Consider the following 20,319-nt stretch of genomic DNA (forward strand, 5'->3'; position numbering starts at 1 on the left):
AAGTGATGGGCGACAATGGGCTGAGTTTAATTTCTGTAATGAATATATTTTAGCCTAATTAAAATATACGTCACTCAGGTGGTGAGCACACCCCCATTTTTCACGTGACCTCTAAGCAGCATCATTGCCCATTCTCATATGTAAAGTGGTAATACACCACCCCCTTTTACTTATGTGTCTCTGCATCTGCATAAGCAGTGCAAAAGTAAAGAGCAGACTCCTTATTGATGCACTGCTGCTGAGATTTCTGTAGATGAGTCTGTTCATCTGCATGTAGGGATTGAAACTTATTTCCGTTGAGCTCAGTGATATGTCATTCCTGCTGTAGAAAGAAAAAAAAAGAAAAAAGACCTATCTTTACTGAATTTCACTGTGTGGAATACTAGTTTTAAACATTCATAAAAAATAAGTATGGAGTTAATAACTTGTGTTAGCAGCTTGGTTTCAGTTTGTTCTCTACTCTGACAACTCAGGTTTAGGCTGGCTTACATCTGTATTAAGTACAGTTCTCTCTTGGCTGTGTTTACCCATAAAGAGGCAAATTATTTAAGTGACACATATCTCCAGATAACGTGCATTTTGCCTAACCTAATGCAAGTCACTGACTACAGCAGCAGTCCTTGACTCTTGTAATAATTCAGGTGATAATGCAGCTCTGTTTATTCCAAACAGTAGGGGAAAAAAAATCAGTACCTAAATTTAAAATGACTTAACTTTTAGTTCTGAGGCATTTTTCTGCCACTGTAATTTCTAAATATGTACCAAAAAAATTTAAGGGAACTAGTCAGTAAAACATTAGAAGTTAGGACCCAATAATTTTCATAAACCTAGGATGTTGGAACATAGCTGGTGGAGTTAGGAATGCCTTTTTTTTTTTCCCCAGGTTCTGCCCTGACAAAGAGCTAAATGTCAGTAAAAATTTTTTGCTGACCAAAGACACTTGGAGATGATAATATTTTTTATTCCTAATTTTATTGATGACATTAAATGTATCTTTAGTTGGTATATAGGAATCAACAGTGAAAATATTTAATGAGGCCTCATTCTCTCTGCCACATGTACCGCAAGAAACAAACAGCTACAGTGGCAGTTAATTTACATTTTTAGAACAAACAGTGCCTAATTTAATGGTGAGGTTTGATTACTTTGAAGACCTTACTCAAGGTGCACCACTTCCATGTGATACTCTGGGGATGTTGTTTGTTCATCTTTCCTCTTTTCCGTACTTCTCATGTTTCTTTCCTTGCCTTAGGTGAGTGGCTTTCAATCTGAGCTTCTGGGATCACCTAAATTGACAGAAATTTGCTCTTAGACAAAAAAAAAAAAACCACCCAACACGTAGCACCAATAAAGTTCATATGTAATGAGGAAAGTTCATAATGGTTTCCAGGTGTGACTTTTCTGAGAAATGTGGCAACATTAAATATGGTTCAGAATAAGTATTTGGTACCCATTCATAGATGGAGCAACTCTTAAACTTCAGTTAATGCATCGCTTCTCCCTCCTAATATTTCTCCTTCCCTGTGACAGATGTCAACACTCTGGGTGCTTCCCTCCTTATGCTAAGTAGATTTCAGCTTAAGAGTTCACTCCATTCCTAAAGAACTTGAGTCTGACTTTCTGTCTAGAGCTTTTTCTGCCCTACCAACTGCAGTAGTTACCACAACTTCAGTGGACATTTGAGAGGAGTCCTGAAAATCATGAAGGTTGATATTAAATGGGATGGATAATCTAGCAAATCTTCCCTGTATTTAAAGTTTGGTTTGTAGCAATGCTGCACAAGTGTGTTCACATTGGCCAAAAAAATTACAAGTTACAACAATATGGGAATAGAGTCCCTTAATAAACAATACCATGTTCGGTTTTTAAAATCCAAGGTCTCAAGGCTTCAGTCTCAAATACAGAGTCTGTATTTGCTTTTTCTCCAGAGGATTTCCTTCGTAAATTAGGAACCACTGTGTGGGGGTTTTCTGCCAATTTCTACATTAACCTGGTATAGACTGTTTGTGTTATTTGCATCACTTAAAGAAAGGCCCAGATACTTTTTTTGTATCATCAGTGTGATTTTTGTTTCACTGTCTGAAATTTAGTAACCAGGTCTCATAACACATAAGGTGAGGCAGACTCTGATCCACTTCCCTCTGAGCTTTCTTAGCTCTACAGAATCAATGAGAAGAGTGACAACAGCTGCTCTCAGAAAATAAATGAGCAAGAAAGTGATCCTTCTCTAGTAAATTTTCAAGGTGAAGTAAGCTGAACTTACCAAGTACAGTACAGAAATTTTAGACTTCCAAGTTTTGTAATATCACTGTGTTAGGAGTTTACACCTAAAACTCACATGTGCAGACTAAGACAGCCAGAATATATGTGAAATATTAATAATAAATAGCTGGTCATTTTTAGGTCAGTGGTCACTTTTGTCCTTCATGTAACAGAGGTGCTGTAAGTATTGCAGTGATACAGCCAAAGTTCTATAGACAGAGATTGTGCCTGGAGCTTGGGGCTATGTTGTTCCCTTGGTGGTCTCACACTCTTCCCCTCTGGACTTCCTGGTGGGTTTCAGGCATCTGGCTGACAGGAGCTGTGAAGTTCTGACCTGCAGTGTTTCAGTACCACCATCTTCATGGTTCACTCACTAGAGATCTTCAACTTCCATTGGTTTTTCAAGTAGCATTTTTGTCTCCAGCAATATCAGACAACTGCAAGCAGCAGTTTGAAAAAATTAGGTCATTTGGGTTTCTATATATAGCAGCTCTCAGATCCCAAGAAAGCCAGCACAGTCATCTAGCCTGTTTTTAGCTGTCAGTGTTTGTAAATTAATATTAACAGAGTTGATGTTAAGTAGAATTTTAAGTGCCATCATTTCTTTTTCTTCTGTGTGCGCTTTCCAGCTTTTTAAATTCTTTTTGGCATTTTTATTTCAAGTGAAAATAGTTGTCTAGGTTTGAGCCCCTCTGCTTCTTTCTTGATACTAATTATGAGTGGATCTTCAGCAAAGGGAATTGTGGCCATCACATTTCTGAGAAGCACCTGACTTGCATTGGAATCAGGCGGGGTTGATGTCAGGTGGGGACAGCTTAAGTGTTCTGTGTGCACCATTTCTCATAACTAAATGTGAGGCTCTCCATTTATTGAAGTGATTGTTTTATCTTTTTCTTTCTTTTCTTTTCTTTTTTTTTTTTTTAAAGAAACTGATTATTTTTTATTGGCAGAATGGGAGAGGTGGGCAGGGAATTGAAGAAAGAATCAATGACTGATAGAGTAGAAAAGGCTGAGTATAACTGAATGGTAGATATTAGAAGAGTTTATGAAGTTAACTACTTCTGTTTTATGTATTTACTCATAACATTGTTTGTCTTCTTACATAGAGAAGAAGAGGTAGGACAAGAAATAGTTTTTCCAAAAGATTTATAAATGTAGTTTAATTTGTTTGATTTTGGTCACTCACAGGGAGAGAAAATACTGGTCTGTTTCTCCTCCAGATATGACCCCTGAGTGTTCCTAGATGGAGAAGTAGAGAGCTAAAGGCTGTAGTTTCACTTTGCAGAGAAGCAGTGGAACAGGTTACCCTTGCATGAGAGTTAGAACCATCCTCTCATCCCACTGGCCTGATAAAGGTGTAAAACCCAGAATTATCCTTTGTACCATAGGATCATTGTGTGAAGTAGAAAGGGGTCACTGATCTACTTTATTCACGTTCTTGTTATTTTATGCTTCTTGGTTGAAAAAAATAATGCTTCCCATATGCATGGAGAAATACAATTTGCACTCAGAGAAGGTAGAATGGAGAATGTACTTGAGAATCTAATGCGTTTAAATGTTTCTTTTATTCAGCTGTGGGCTTCTTAATTCATTTATTCATGTATACTATCTTCACTCACAAGTGATTGAAATGAAGGAAGGGTTTTAGAGTAGTAGCTGTGAACATGGCCATGTCTCAGCCCCAAAGCTGCACCTTGGGGTTCAGGGCAGTTCTCAGCTTCTCACACATGTGGAGAATGGTGCCATTACCTGTATTCCCTAAGTGCCTCTGGCTGTGGAAAGTAATTAGTATTAGAAAATTGAAGATCTGTAGTTAAAATGTACTTATTATGAAAAGTATTGTTACAAAGGTTCAGGTGGCCACCCTTTAAAGTATCTAAATGCTTATGTGGCACTAGAGGATGCTCAAAGGCTACTGTTGCAAGTGTGTGCTTTTTTAAATTTCTGCTTATTACTGACTCTACCTTTGGATTCTTTCTGATGCTATTCCTGCATCTTTGCATTTGGTGGAATGTGAATTTGTAACCTGGGCACAAAATTATAGATGTTTAATTTTCAGCTGTATAAACTTCTGATTTTTGCATAGATTAATGCTCTTAGCTTTTGTCTTTCTGTTTCATGAGCTAGTCGTACCAACATGCTGTCTGTTGCTGGCATAGGTCAGTCTGGCATTCCCAGATCAGTCTGCCCTGGCCCTTCTCTTAAGCATGGTGACCACTGTGGTGTCTTAAGTGAAAATTCATGTGACAGGCAAACGCCTCATATGGTGCATTGTCACTAAAACATGTCTTGGGAGTGTTCATTGGAGTGGGTACCCTCACACAGTAATTTCTCATCTCCTGTGCAACCTTCCCTTGAAAAGTAGCTGATTTTCCTTGCATTAGTAGTTCACAGTATATACCTAATAGCATAGTTTCCTGTAACTGTTTTACATTATTTCACTTGTCAGTGGGCAGATCAGTTCTTAATCACTGAATGAAGTCTTTCATACTTCGTAGAATTATTCTTTTAATCCATAGATTACAAACATAGAAAATCCACAGAAAACTAGAAGATGGTAGCTTCCACAATACAGCTTCTGCACTTGTATCCAGGAGGAGCTTTATCTTATGGTATATAATTAAATTTCTCTCTTTCAGGCCACTGTCATGAGAAAAATACAGATGGCAGTTATGGCAAGGAGAAATACTTTGATGACCACTATGAGTCAGTGACAGCAGTGACAGAAGGACACTCTGAGGGAGGTACGGAAGATCCGGAAGTCCTTACTCAGAGTTCAGCAAGGGATCCCTCCTTCTTGAGACTGGAAAGTAAGTCGGCCTTACAAAATCAGTTCTGGAAAATAAAATTGTTTCTAGATTTTTCAGAAGAGCTGTTTGCCACTGAGAGGCTGTGTTTTCCCCTCTCTGTCCATCAAGTAACAAGTAACCATAAACTAGTTTCACTCTCTCCAAGCACAACAGGGATGCTTATTTGTGATGAGGAAGTGTGCATTGACTAGTTCTCTCTTTGTGCAGTGAGTTGTCAATGATACTTGGGTTGTGCAAGTGGAAAAGTCAGGTCACAAAAAAAAAGATTATTTTTGCACAATTTGTGAAAGCACGGGGAAAATAATTTTTGAAGGTTTTTATGGTATTCCCTCTTAGACACAGTCACTGCAGAAAGCAATGGTTCAGAAGGAGTGGAGGGTTTAGAAGATGATCAGATGTCTGAAGAGATGCTGGCTTTGGTGGATGAGTTTGAAAATTCTTGGCCTCAGGAAGCTTTTGAAGGGGCACTGGAGGTAAAAGGTCGTCGGATGGACTTGCAGGGAATCCGGGTCCTGAAGAAGGGATCTCAGGATGGACTAGCTAGCTCCTGTTTTGGGGACTGTGGTGATGATGATGAAGCTGAATGGGTAAGTTTGAGTTAGTTTACTTAAGTCTTGTACTAAGTGTTGTGGACAAGGGAAAGATGAGAACAGTTCAAGGGGCTTAGAACTGGGAGATACAGATCTATGTACTTCTCCTATGAGCCTAAAAGATGTAGTTGTTGATGGTGGTATGAAATGAACAAGCAGTTTCAATCCATCACCAACTTCTTTCTTACAGTTAAAAATAAAAAAATATTTTAACCAAAAGTTCTAGTTAGCATGAAAACACAGGAATCCCTCTTGTCATCCTGTTACCAGTAAAATATATTATGAAAAATGCCTATCAGTTCTCCAGCAGTTAAATTGATTTTCTCTTGTGTCAGAAGTTGTATACTTGGTTTGCATGGTGTGATACTTTGAAAGAGAGCAGGCTTTGAGAATGGGGAATTGAGATGGGGAGGAAAAGAGAGAGACAAAGATCTCATCTGTAACATCTTTGGGCTAAAACAAGTAGTGCATTGGGCTAAAACAAGTAGTGCAAAACAGTCATGGTGTTTTTTACTGTTAACCTTGCTAATACTGTTCTTTTGGTAGATCACTTTTCAGGTCAAACGTTTAAAGAAACCAAAAGTTGAAAGCTTGGATCTTCAGGAGCCAGCTGGGAGAAATGTGGAAGAAGGGACTAATGCAGAAAATGAAAACTTTTACCAAACTGCTCTAGAGATCAGTGGACCAAAGATACCTTCTCCTGGACCAATAGGTAACCTGCAGCTTCTAGAGAAAGCAAATCATTTGCAGCTTTTTTATTACTGTGGTTTATTTCCTTTGCAGCCTTTATGTTACACTGGGTTATTACTGAAAATAAGCATCACAAAAACTATGTAGCGAAATGTCCCTGCTAGATGAGTACATGGAAAACAAAGAAATCTCTTCCAGCAGCACCTTCTTGATGATGTGCAGCCTAACTTTATGTTTTGAATGAAAACTTCCTAATTAATTTCCAAAACTTCTGGGGCTGAGGTGGTGAGAGTGGAGAATGAAAGAGGTAGATATTGTGAGTAGAAGTTGTAAAAGAGAGAGGGGACTTTGATCTCTTTTGATAAACTTAATGGGCAGAGGAGTTAGTTTATGAGAATGCAGAATAAGACTTCTGACTTCCAGCTAAGCAGAAGACATACAACTCAAAGAGAAAGAGCTGAAAGCTTAGTCTAATAAAAATGAAGTAAATAAATAAAAATCAAGTGTTCTGCTATAATTGTTCAGTGATATTATAAGTGAAAACTTAGGGACTGTCTTCTGAAACAGTGTAGCTACAGAAGAGTAAAGTTCTGCACCAACACAGATGAGATTTTGAGAGGCAGATGGGGTTTTTGCTAGTTGAATAAGAGGAATTAGAGGATAATCTGTTAATATAGTGCCAAAGAATAATACCCAAGTAATTGACCCCTATACTTCTTGTCTTACCTTTCAATGGAGCTAAAATCTTAATGTTGTGGGGCTGATGTGTAAACAGAGTTCTACAATGCATCTTTGTTCTTGACAATTTGATGACCTGGAAAGTGATTTCACATTTTGAAGGCTTTTACATTAAATCTTTAACAACCACCTTTTTTAGTAACTGACAAATGTAGGTTATTGAATTAAATATTTAAATGGGGGTGGGGGAGGAATACATGAAAACAGATTGTCACACCTGTCCTTTCCTCAATGTATGCCTTCTTTCCCTCTGAGTTTCTTTTATGGCTTTATTACATAGCATCCCTCAATTGTAAAGTAATCTTCCCAGCATTCCTGTGAGGCAGGGTCTGCTGGCATCCTCTTTACAAGAGCCAAATCATCAAAATTTAAGTAACAAATTGAAGATCACCTGGGGAGTTCTTGGTAGAACAGAGGGATGATGGTATCTGTCTTGTGTTTCACTCCTTCCCAGACTACTGAACTGTGTCTGTAGCTTTTCTATACCTCTTTTTGCCCTTTGCTGTTCATGCCCATAGGAACTTGCAATCAGATAGTTCACAGTGGTGGTGATGAGAACTGATCATTTCCCTTTGAAATTTCTCTTTGTATCTTGAAATTAATTTTCCTTTGATCACAATATTTTACAAAATTCATGGTATTGCAGTCTTCTTCGTTATTTGCAAAATATGATGAAGTGGTTTACTGTAACTTAGATGAGAAATAGGCATTGCATCCAAATGGGCAAAATTTCATGTAACTAGAAATAAATACTGAAATATTGTCTAGCTAGCTGGTTTGATAGACTGGCATGTTGTTAAACTTGGCAAATCTGGTGCTATAGTGAATTTTTCTAACTTTCCAAATAGTTTGGATGTTTCTGATACCAGAGGAAAATGTTTCCTAACATTTTACACAGGCTAGTTTCCTAGGATTTGATACAGTATCCACCAAATTTGAGGGAAAGATTTCAGTAGGCTTTAGTTCAGATTTGAAGATCAGGTTCACGTTTCTCTCTGTAATCTGTTAGTTAACATAAAGCAAGTTATTTAATCTTTCCCTGCCTTGCTTTGCTCCTCTGCAAAATGAGAGAGAGCTAAAGTGTAATTGTTAAATAGTTTCAGGAACATTTCTATCTTGAGTGTAAGAACATACTACTAGCCACTTACTGTCTTAGACAATACTCATTGAACACTATTGGCAGTATTTGTTGCCTGGAATTGTCAACAGATAGACCAGTCAACTTTTATTAGTTTCTAACTGTAGCTGTAGAACATTAATGATGACTCACAAATTTGGTTTAGGGACATTTAAGTAGAAACATTACCTGTAAACAAGATTGGCAATTGTTCTTAATCTGTAGTTTCAGAAAAAGTGTAATGAAACAGGTTTGAAACTTCATCTCCTAATTAGTCTTGTGCACAGTCTGATTCTGTCTGTGCATGCTACCAGTCCCATTCAGTCCATTTAGATTCAGGAACGTTCTTAAAGAAATGTCTCTGCAAGACAGTAACTTTTATAATGTAGGAGATGTATCCACTGGCAAAGAGTATTTTCAGTCATTTTACTGAAGTAGAATGTCTTTCTCCTTCCAAAAGGTTTCTTCTATTTTTCTTTATTTTCTCAAGGCAAAAGGCGTGACTACCGTAGCCTTGGCTGGCCAAGTCCTGATGAATGCCTGAAACTCCGCAGGGTAGAGCTTACAACTGTAGCCAGCACATGGCTTGCTGTTTCTGCTAAAAACATTGAGTGAGTATCTTGGATATGAGCCCTAAGTTACACAAAGCAGGACAGTTATGTGGTCTTCAGTGTGTGTAAACTGAAAATTTTATGTTAGTAAGAAAGAACTTCCAGGATTTCTAACAAGTTTGAAAGCATCATGTGGAATTTCGTCAATTAAACTTGAAAAGTGCAAGTGCAGATGAAAGATCCAGTTTCTCTTGCTTCTTGAGCTACTCAGATGAGATTCTGCCAGGTTCTGCGCAGTTTACTTTCACTAGAGAGCTTTCTAATGACTGTTCTGTTCTCTTAACTAATTTGACTTGTTTTATGACATTTGTAGCATTACAGAACACATTGATTTTGCCACACAGCTGCAGGAACCAGCCATGGAGCCCCTTTGTAACCCAAACCTCCCAGCCAGTATGCATACTTTGGACCACCTGCAAGGTGTCTCTAGTCGGGCCAGCTTGCATTACACTGGAGAAAGTCAGCTGAAAGAGGTATGCCAGAGCTGAAGGTCGTCACACAAAAGTGGCCATACTGTGGCAGATTCAAGGTGCATTTAGCTCAGTGCCTTGTCTCCAGAGGTGGCTTTCAGCGAGTGAATGCCTGGATAAAACTGTAAGAACGGTGCAGCATGAAATTTTACCAGAATGCTTTCCCAGCCATCTACAGTCTGCCCTGAGGGAAATCCTAAAACACCATTAGTGTCTCTGTATTTATAGCTCTTTGTGGATGAATTAGTGAAGGTAAAGTCCAACTCAGCATACTCAGAATTTCAAGTGTTCTTAGTATTCAGTGCCATGGAGTTATAGCACTGTGTTATACAGATAGTATCAACTCAAGATAGACAGTTATGTTTAGGTTGAAGCAGGCTACTGCATTTGTAAAACGCCAGGCAAAAAAGCAACCAACAAGCAAGAGGACATCTCTTACCAGGTTCCAGCATCTAAGCACTTTTACTTCCTCTTCCACAGGTCCTACAGAATCTTGGCAAAGACCACTACTCACCACAGTCACTAGAACAAGTTGGTACTCGAATAGCCAAAGCTTTGGAAAAGGTATGTGTAAAGGAGAAGATGAGAAGTCTGGGCTTACTGCTCATGACTGGCATAGTGGTCAATCCTGTCTCCAATCGTTTGTCTGAAATCCTGCTCAAGGAACGTATTAGTACTTGGACTAGGGATTTGTGTCTATTTAGCATCTGTAATGCCCTCACAGGTATTTTGTGGAGGTATATCCTATGCTTATACCATCAAGTGTCTTCTGTATCTCTCTGCTGAAACCTAAGCTTGTCAAATGTCCCAGTGTTTCCTGCCCTGTAGTGAGCAGCATTGCTGATTATTGATTTATTAAACTATTTCAACAGTTCTCAGCCCTCTTCTTTCTCTTTATGCTACATTGACTTGGAGCTTATGGAAAGTGGAGTTAAGCCATGTCTCCCCTCTGCAGTAACACTCCTGGCATGCTGCTGTCAGACAGCTCAAAGGGGCTTCCTGTTTCAGCCTGCTGCTTCTACCTGGTGCAGTGCTGGCCTGAAGTGCCAGATGTGTTCAGGCAGAGGTGTGGTACCATGTGCAAGCCTGCACTTCCTGTTCTCCCAGAGAAATCCAAGCTTCCTAGCTGGAGGACCTCAGCTGTGAGCCCTAGGATGAGAGAATTAGAGACATAATTTTCACAGGATCCATGAAGCAGACAGGAATGTCAGGGATTGCTATTCTGTATTTACAACTAGTAGGGACAATATCCCAAACTCCTATAGAAAAGAGGGCTCAATGAAAACAGTTTGGTGCCCCTAGCCTGTTGGACTGAAAGCTGTCTGAGGTACTTGCTGTGCTTTGAAATTATTACCAATATAGCTTTGTCCATCCCCTGAAAGTAAAGACATTACTCTTACCCTCGTGTCACAAGAGTTAGTTTCTTTTTGCTTTAGAGGCATACTAGCGTTTTCACTTACATGCTTGTTTCCCCTGTAGACACCAAGATTTATCCAAATAAGCTGAGTATTTAGCGCAGAGATTAGAAACAGAATTCTCAGTATTTTCCTTTGTAACACAGGGCATGGGAGTCAGCCAGATAGAGGCTGGGCTTTGGCAGGCTTCTGGACTGAGCTGCATCCCAGGGCATCTTTTCTCTTTCCAGTGACTGCAGGGAGTCTACAGGTCCAATCAGCTAATTTAGCTAAGTTTTATTCCTTCATGTTGGGTAATGTGTGTGCACATATAGATGCTCAGCATCAGAGAGCTGGTTAGAAGCTGTTGTGGCTGCTGAAACTGTTGTTGCTGTTGAAAGCTTTTTACTGCTCTTCTATTCTTAAGGAAGTGATGTTGCACTTGGAATTTGTTTCTTTTGGCAGTCTCATATACCTTGCTATTGCATATATGTTGTCAGAAACTTTTTGCTGCTTTGAAATACTTTAATGCTCTTTTAAAATGTAACATCCTGTACCTAAGTATATCAAATAAATTGGAAGAGTGAAAGGTAGGAGGAGTATTCACTCCAGTGTTTACATGACAGTTTTTTTGTGTTCTTCTTTTGCCAGAATCAGACTTCATGGGTCCTCTCTAGCATGGCAGCTCTTTACTGGAGAGTGAAAGGCCAAGGAAAGAAGGCAATTGACTGTTTACGGCAAGCATTGCACTATGCACCCCATCACATGAAGGTGTGTACACGTGTGTGCCCACTTCTCAGGTGAAAGAATGTTTTGCTTGTCACAGCAGAGCTTTCACAGACTGTTGTTAAGGCCAACACAATATCAGGTGTCTGTAATGTATTAGATACTAGCTAGTTGAGGTGAAACCAAGATTTTCACCATTTGTTTAGTATGGACTGTCTCTTAAAAAAAAAAGATAACTGCAGAAAAGGTTCTGTAGAATTTCCTGCAGTTCAGTGGGTGTGACACCTCCTCTGGACATCCCAGACTTGAATTTCCTCCTGTTAGTTAAGACTTTGAGTCTTCATCAGCCTTTGTCTGGACAAGTCTTCTAACCTAAGATGTGGGTGTATGTTTTCTGGTTTTCCCTTTCAGAGAGGGGAGTATGTCTTCTGGTTGTTCTTTTAGAGAGGGTGGGAGGTGATTATCTAAAGAAATTACTTAAGTGCTTGAATCTTAAGTATTTGGATTGTGAATCTCAGTTGTACACTAGTCCTTGACTTTGTGCAGCAATTCCTTGCTCCCAAAAGAAAAAGGCAGTACTTTGGACACAGTCTTCTCTTCAGCGTTTCAATTGGCTGAAGTGCTCTGTACCCTTCACCTTGCCAGGTGCCGTGCTGAGCATTGTAATGTCTGCTCTTAAATACCAAGCTCCCCCTCGCAAACTGATAAATGCAATATAGGCTCCTTACTCAACATAGCAGACTTTTTTTTTTGACCTGGGCAACAAATTGTACAGCCTGGAAAAATGTAAATTCCACTGGAATCTTGGTCTTCAGCTTTTCTCTGAAAATTGCGAGACAAAGTTATTCACGCTTTCAGGACGTTATTAGGAAGATTTAGCCATTAACAGCAGAAATGCCTCAACTAAGAACACATCCCCACTGCACATCCTTTGTATGTTTCCTATAATTCTATTTATTTGCATTATCCATTTAAAACAAGGTTGGAACCAAGACCTAACACATCCAGCTTTTGCTTATTTTCCTGTCTTTCCATGTAATTGGTTCCTCAGGAAAGGAGTCCTTAGCTGTGTGATTTGTAAGGGTCAAACTATGGATTGGAAACTACAGTTTGTCAAGATTATGGTGAAGTAGTGCTTTTTTCTAGAAGCATGATATAATGCTGCTTGAGACGGTGTGACTCTCCAAATTTGTGCCATGTTTTTGTCCTCCATATTGAAGCTGCCCCCAGAGAAAATTCTGGATCTTGTTTGTGAAGATAGAGCTGCAACTTTTACTCCAAGTTAGCACTGAATTAAAAGCTATTTTGTGTATTTTTGTTTATCCTCTTTTATGCACTTTGGCTACTTTGTCTTGACTTTTCTCATGCAAATAACAGGTAATTGATTTTCCAGTGAACTTCTCTTGTGATTTTGACTTCCATAATATCTGCTTTGCAAACATGAATAACTTGTCCAGCACAGGTATTCCTTGACATGTGAAGGTCAAGGAATCGGGGACCACATGCATCCAGAACTTTGTATTGTTCTGTTGAAGGCACCTAAGCCTTGGTACTAAGTGGTATTTTGTGCTTTGAAGGTTTGAGACCCAGCTCCCAGAGAGTTTGGTCTGGCTGCCAGGGCTCTACAGTTTTTTCAGTCAGACAAGGTCACAGTCTGGAAATCCAGGAAATAACATACCATCAGTGTCTAGCTGAGAAAATTTTATTTATAGCTATTACTCAGCATCAGAATAACAATTCTGTGGCAGAGGCAGGACAAAAAATGGTGCATCTGTTGCACTAATGGTTAGACCATGTTTTCTTCCCTGCTGTCCCCTTTGTTCATATTCCCTTTCCTTTTATGCAAGAGCTGAAGGAGGGTATTCAAACAAAACAGCTTCCCTTGTCTCTAAAGAGTGCACCTCATCTGTGGACAGAAAAATAGTCTAAGAGCTTCTAAAAACTAAATGTACATTCACTTAAGTGAGTTAATTGTTGAGTTTTTTCTGTCCAAGAGTAATGTTTGTCACTATTGTGAGCGGATGTGAGGTTTTTTTGTTTGTAACTCAGGCTCAAATGCAGTTTTGTATTAAAATAGGTCTGGATCATTATTCTCAACATCAAAAGAGAGGGAAGTGGGTAGGAACCAGATCAGTGTGGTTTGGTGGTGGATTCTTCTGTTTGTCTTGCCGATCCTGATACAATTGCAATGGAAAGAAACTGTTGCTTGCTCTTCTCCTCCAGGATGTACCACTAATAAGCCTAGCAAACATCTTCCACAACGCCAGACTCTGGAATGATGCCATCATTGTGGCTACCATGGCAGTGGAAATAGCGCCGCACTTCGTGGTGAATCATTTCACACTGGCAAATGTCTATGTAGCAATGGTGAGTGTGCTGTTGCCCAGGTATGGCTGTCTTTGGGGCACTATTTACGTGTATGTAAAAGTCTTAGTCTCACAAATAATTTTGAAGGAGAAATGTTCAAGAAATTGGGTATGACCATCAAGAAGTAGTATCTTTAGAATGACAAAACTTTTATTGCTTATTTTACCCCTATTTGTCGCTTAGTATTTTACGGCCGACATTTTTATAAGCTGGGTTAAGAATGCTGTGTGCAAAGCTTTGTAAAGACAGTAGCAAACAAATGGTAATTTGGGTTGTCCACCCATCTAAGTACAGGATATTTTTATAGTACTGGAAAATTAATTATGAAATTGGTCTCTTATCTTGAAGAGCTAAGCTTGGAATAAGTAAAACCCAACTCTCAGTTGTGGTGAACAAACACAAGGGAAGTTCATTTTCAAAATCTGGATTATTAATGCCCAGTATAATTTGCAGATTGAACTCAAATTTCTTTATACACTCTATATATACTATTAAAATACACCTTTTTAAAAAAAGCAAGATTTAAAACTCACCTTGATCTAGTTAGTCTTTATGATATGGCCAGAAATTCATATTATCTCTACTTCATAACTAAAGTTACTGAGAAAAAGAACTTAAGAGAAAAAAATAAGTGATGAAACTGACTGAAAGCCCCAGAATGTTTTGGGTCTTTTCTCCTCTTATTTTTCCTCTAATACACTATTGGATGTTGGCATGCTTTCCTAGTTAATAAAAAAGCAGGGTGGCATAGGTAATGAGATTTCAGCTATACAAAAAGAGATGCTATTTCCACATGAATGCTTCTAACTACCAGCCCGGAGTCCAGCTTATCAATTGAAATTGTCTAGCTATTGTATGCTCTTTAAGTTTTGGGGGGTTTTTTGTTCAGGTTTACTCTTTTTATTGAGTAATCTTTTAAAAATAATTTCACATTGTTTCTAAAAATGTTAGCTTTTCAGAAAATTTGATGGTTTCTCATTGTCCATAATTTTAAAGCTTTGATCTACTCAAATTCTGACTGAAATCTGTTTTCAGAAGTTACTTTCACAGCAAGAATACAGAGGTGTACTATTAAAGAGAAAACGCGAGAACATTGGTCAATAATTCTCAGCAATAACTCAACTCCTTTCCATGGATTATGCAGAATTGAGTTATTAGCCAAGAAAATATCACTTAATTGTGGGAGAAGGAAAAAAATCCTAAATCACAAGGATTGGTTTTGTTACTTCTGTGCATGCCATGCTGCACAACTGGTTGGGATGGGAAAGGCGTAGAAAATGTGTTCACTGTTTTTAGAATCTGACTCTTTGCACTCTGGTTTCTTTCTTCACAGGAGGAGTTTGAAAAGGCCATGAAATGGTATGAGTCAACACTAAAGCTTCAGCCGGAGTTTGCCCCAGCAAAGAACCGAATCCGCACCATTCAGTGTCATTTACTTCTGAAAAAAGAGCGACGGTCTCCTTAGAGATCAGCATCTTTCTCTTTTTTAAAAATGTCATTATTCTCTATTCTGCTCTTAAGTGTGCTAAGATAAATTGATGAATTTAAATTTTTAACAAGACTGTTAAAAAGAGATGGGATTTGGATCAAGGGTTCTTTTATTATTTTTTTGTCAAATAGAGGAGCATCTTTGGAAAATATATTTCACAGACCATAATTTTAAAACATCCGTGTAAATATTAAACCAAGAAACTTCCATGAGTCCATGACCACCTATAACAGGACCTAGGCACTCTTAGTTTTTCCGTAATGCTCAGATTGGCATCAGCATCCAAAATAACTTGCTTCATGTCTTATAATCTAAGCCACTGGAAATGCAAAGCGCACAACCATACCAAATAGTATGAGATAATCAGCAATTCATCCATGTGGAACTCATGCTTTGTCCAGTCTTGTTCACTCCATACCACGTTACCTGCTTTTTTGGAAGGAGAGGAACAGACTTCTAAATATTTATTAAAATACATGAGAAACATGAAGCATTTTTGGAATTCTTCGTTTCTGTTGGGGAATGAGGAGGAGGTAACAGCAGGACCCTAAAGTCAAAGTAGTTTTTAATCATACTTGCAGGAAAAAAAAAATTGGTAAAAATCCCAATAAGATGTTCTATATTTGTCTGTATATTCATAGCCCTCTGCCTCCCTGAGTGGTTGATTTACTAATTCTTTGTTCACTGTATTTCTAGCCGTTTTGGAATAAGGTGCAAGTTTATGTTCACCCTGAGCCATACTTTCAGCTGCCAAGGAGGAGGAGGGACATGGTGTCAAGGTATCAACAGCAAAAAAGTCAGATGGAAGATTTCCAAATCAGTTCTGTCTTTGGTTGGTGGAGGACATGATTCTCCAGAATCAAAAAGGGCACATACTTGAAATAAAATAAATTGTTTATGAACAACTCACAGCTTCTTCTGTACTGTGTATGTCATGCACCACTCGTAAGAGTCCAGGTTAGTCTGGAGGAGCTACAGCCTTTCATGGGGAGCAGACTGAGCTGGGAGCCAGGAAAGCCTTGGACAATCCTGATCAGCCAAGGATTTCCTGCATACCCTTGGAAATTTCCTTGTGCCTCTGTGTCTGACTCTGTGGCAAAAGGAAGTAAGGAAAAGTTAACTCAGCTGTCATGTAAGCCACTCTGCAGCTTCTAGCGTTAAACATGCTGCTTCGTGATTCTTTTTAAAGAACTAACAATGCTTATGAACTTACCTGGTGTTTTTTCTCCCCCAATATCTTTCCTGTCTTGTTGATGCAAATTAAGAGTAAGTATGGCAGTGGTAGAAACTGTGACATCAGTGTAATTTTTATGATACTGGAACTTACTACTTCATAAAAGGATCCTTGAATATTTTTATATATGACTGAAGATGAGCAGTTCTAATGCAAATTTTACCTCTGTTTTATTACAAGTAATTTCCATTTATCTAGGAATCCTGACAGAGGTATGAGAAAGTACTACTGTTGGGTAGATTTTTATTAAAAGTGTGTGAACCTGTCAAATTTTTGTCAAGAGAGTCAACAGCACGTCAGATTTTATGCTCTTCCCAAGGCTACTGGAAAGCTGAATGTTGTTGGCTGGAGACAGGCATAGCTGTAATTCTGTGTAAACTCCAAGAGGAAGATCACTTCATGAAAGGTCTAATACCAGCACTAGGATCATGGATTGGGATAATGAATTACAGAGATTTCTGACATAGAGCTGTGGGAGGGGAAAATAGCAAGGCAGGTGCAAGTAAATTGAAAGAATTTCCATTTGATGTAGGAAAAAAGAACAAAAGCTTTTCCTTGAAATAATGTGCAGAGCAGCTGCTTTTATTCAGTTTTGTTAACTGGTTTTCTTCACTTCTATAGTGGTTGATAAGTATTGGGAGTCACTTAAATACATTTGGTAAATCTTCCATTTCTTATACTAGTTTTAAAATGTAGTATGCAAAACCTCAGCTCGGTACAGAGCATGTACCTTACAACTTGGTTTCCTAGTGTATCACATTATTAAATCAAGTGGTTGCCATGTGCTGAGCTCTTTGCTACTGCATCTGTCTCACTGCTGCTGGGAGATGCTGAGATTTAAGTGGTAGAGTAAGGCTGGTCCTTAAGAACCTAAAGCACCACTATGTGGAGCACTGGTGGTCGTCCATGGCTTTGACAAAAGATGGAATTAAAATAGACCTTTTCTGGATCAGCAAGGATTATGCTCATAGAGAATATTGCTGGGTACTTGAAATTGGTAATTAATACTCACACCAGCTTACATCTTGCTTACTGCAGTGTTTACTAATTTATTTAAGAAATCCAGCAAGATGCACTGTATACAGACATCAAGCAAAGTGTAGGATGACCAAGTTTGTGTGTGGCCATACAGTAAATTGGCAGCAGGAGGGTAGCAGGACATTGCTGTTCTTGCTATCTTTGCATTCTCAGAGAATTTGCCCATTTGAAATGGTCCTTGAAAATTTCAGTAGCCTGATGATGGGATTTTTCTTCTGAATCTTGGGTAAGTACTTAAATGTGTACTACCTTAGTCCCATAAAATTTGTGTGTGCAGATGTTCATTTGTTCTTGGCTGCTGTGTGCTCTCTCTGCCATACAGCCAATTTTAAAATAGCCTGTGCTTCTCTCTTAACTGTATTTCCTGAAATTTTAGGTAATTCCTGGATGTGTAGTGCACAAGCAGTACATCCAGCTGAAGCAGGGAAGTAGAAAGATCTACATGGGAGCATAACTTGGCCTAATGCTAGCAACAGGGTGTGTATCTCACCCACTGATGATCTGCTGGGGAGTGCTGGCTTCTGCCCTTGGAGAAGGCTAATGGAACACTCTCATCTCCATGCCTTCAACCCTTCTGTATAAATACCAAGAAGCAGTGGGTTTCAGTGGTTTGATTGTGTTCAAAAAGTCAATTGAAATTAATTATGCTGATACTATGAACAGAAAACAAGCTGGGCAGCATGCTGAAATGGAGGCCACTGAATTTTTAGGAGCAAAAGGTGTGGTTCTGTGCAGGGTAAGTTACTTATTCAGAGAGTACATGCATCTCCTTTAGTTTATTTCAAAATAAGCTCAGGTGGTTGTCTAGGCTCTGTCTTTCATGAATGGGAAAGATGATTACCTTGAGAGGGTGATCTACACTCCCTGTTGTAGAGTGTGACAAATTGCCTGTTCCTTTCCATTGACTGTTTGGATACCTTTGACAAACTGAACTTCAGTATGGTTTCAAATAATGAGGCTTGGTAACTCATTTCACATTGACTTCTCTGCTTAACATATCACCAAAGCCGTCTGATTTAGGGATGACATAACCACATAGGTAAATGGCAAAATCCTCTCTTCTCCAAAAAGATAGGGTTTTCTCAATTGTTTTCAGAGCATATCCAGGAATGAAGTACAAATGGGAAAAGAAGTTTCCGTTTGTTCACAGATAGCATCCTTAAAATCCACAGCATCCTCACAGATAGCCTCTAAAACTCCTGACATTCAGGGGTTTTTGAGGGAAAATGGTACAGGAAAAGAAGCAGACACTTCTATCTATAAAGTGGTTGGATTTGATTTACTGTTGATGCCTTAGTTGTACTGGTCAGGACTACACTGATGCCATACAAAAAAAAGGAAACCCTGAAATACCATATTGGCATCCAGGGTGACCATAGGATCATATTCAAGCAAGAGATTTTAAAATGCAGTTGAGACTAAGATCACCTGTGGACACCTTGCATCACCTATGACAGAAAATGGCCATCAGAAAAGTTTTCTGATGCAGCTCACAATCTTCCTTCCCTACTCTATAACCCTCGTTCTTTCCCCCTCACAGGAAAAAGGTCAAAAACAAACAACTCACAACCTCTCCCTAAGAATAGTATGGTATAGCTGAAGATGCGAATTAGTTCTGTTGCTGTATTGTGATGCTTTTGCTTCCTACAATTTGCAGTAGCTGCCATTAACTTTTCTGGGTACCGATTTAGGAACCCCCAGATTTGGACCCAAGTCAGTAATGTTCCTACCCTGTTGCTGTCTTCCTGTATGACTTTAGGCAACACGTTTCCCTCCTTGCTGTACCACTCCCTCCCACACATTGTCTGATGTCTTTTTAGAACATATGGGGGAGGGGGGGAGTGTTGGGACTGAAATTATTGCTGTTTATGAATTCGGGTGAGAAACTGTTGTAATATCAGAGGTTACGAATAGTAACAACCCAAATTAAAAACAACCTATGAAACAGGGAATAGGCCAAGTTTGAGTCTGTATCAGCAATGAAAGAATGAAAATGCTTTAAAAGGACTTCCCTGGCTATTCAGAAAAACATAAACTCCTCTTCTCCAGAGCTACTGGATGTTGTGTGGCAGGTTCAGCTGATCCTTCCATCTCAAGCATTACTTAGATGTGTCCTTCTGGAGTGCTGCAGATTGTCTTGATTCTTAGAGGACCTGCTGGCCATGTTTGAGTCAATGAGACTCTCTTAAAAGAAACATCCCCCAAGAGAAGGCTTTGTCATGTGTGGGATTGGTTTTGTTGATTTTATTTTTACTCTTGATTTGCTGAATGTACTCAAGTGTGCCAGTATTTATTCAAACAAAGCAATTTCAGTCTATGAACACTGAGGTGTATGAAGCTTTCCTATCAATTTGTGGTCCTCTTGCTGAAGTTCAGTGGCTGGTGATCTGTGAGAGCCAACAGAAAGTTGTGCAAATGACTACTAGAAAGGAACAGACAGTAAGTTTAAAGGCAATTTGTTTTCACTACAATTTTTAGGGAGTCTGCACAAGAGTGGTACAACCTATATTCCACACAAAGGAAGTTTTAAAAGTGACAATCTGAATTAAGGGAGAGGGTTCTTGTACTTGAAGCTTTTTTCATTTCTAAGTTTTGAAAAGCTCAAGATTGATTAGGAGCAGTGTTTTGATAAGGCTGACTGCTTAAAAAAAGCATTCCCTCAAACTTTTGTAAGTAGCTGTTTTTTTAAACTTTTAAACCTAATGATCTTCTGGATTCCAGAGCAAAAATAATAGTGGAGGTGCAATGACAGTGCCACAGAAGGAATGTTTTTGACTGCAGGT

At 38.9% G+C, this 20,319-nt stretch overlaps 1 protein-coding gene across 1 annotated transcript in view; it reads left to right on the forward strand.

Annotated features, from left to right (window-relative positions):
* TTC17 (tetratricopeptide repeat domain 17) overlaps nucleotides 1-16,169 on the forward strand; it is a 55,343-nt gene extending 39,174 nt beyond the window's left edge. Inside the window, exons 17-25 of the mRNA XM_059849268.1 lie at nucleotides 4,902-5,072; nucleotides 5,409-5,659; nucleotides 6,209-6,374; nucleotides 8,698-8,818; nucleotides 9,132-9,291; nucleotides 9,769-9,852; nucleotides 11,334-11,453; nucleotides 13,632-13,775; nucleotides 15,109-16,169. Of these exons, the coding sequence (XP_059705251.1) occupies nucleotides 4,902-5,072; nucleotides 5,409-5,659; nucleotides 6,209-6,374; nucleotides 8,698-8,818; nucleotides 9,132-9,291; nucleotides 9,769-9,852; nucleotides 11,334-11,453; nucleotides 13,632-13,775; nucleotides 15,109-15,240 (1,349 nt within the window). The 3' untranslated portion in view covers nucleotides 15,241-16,169. The remainder of the gene's footprint in view (nucleotides 1-4,901; nucleotides 5,073-5,408; nucleotides 5,660-6,208; nucleotides 6,375-8,697; nucleotides 8,819-9,131; nucleotides 9,292-9,768; nucleotides 9,853-11,333; nucleotides 11,454-13,631; nucleotides 13,776-15,108) is intronic.
* The last annotated feature ends 4,150 nt before the right edge of the window (nucleotides 16,170-20,319 follow it).

This window comes from Haemorhous mexicanus, chromosome 6, assembly GCF_027477595.1.
Source record: "Haemorhous mexicanus isolate bHaeMex1 chromosome 6, bHaeMex1.pri, whole genome shotgun sequence".
Classification (NCBI taxonomy): Eukaryota; Metazoa; Chordata; class Aves; order Passeriformes; family Fringillidae; genus Haemorhous; species Haemorhous mexicanus.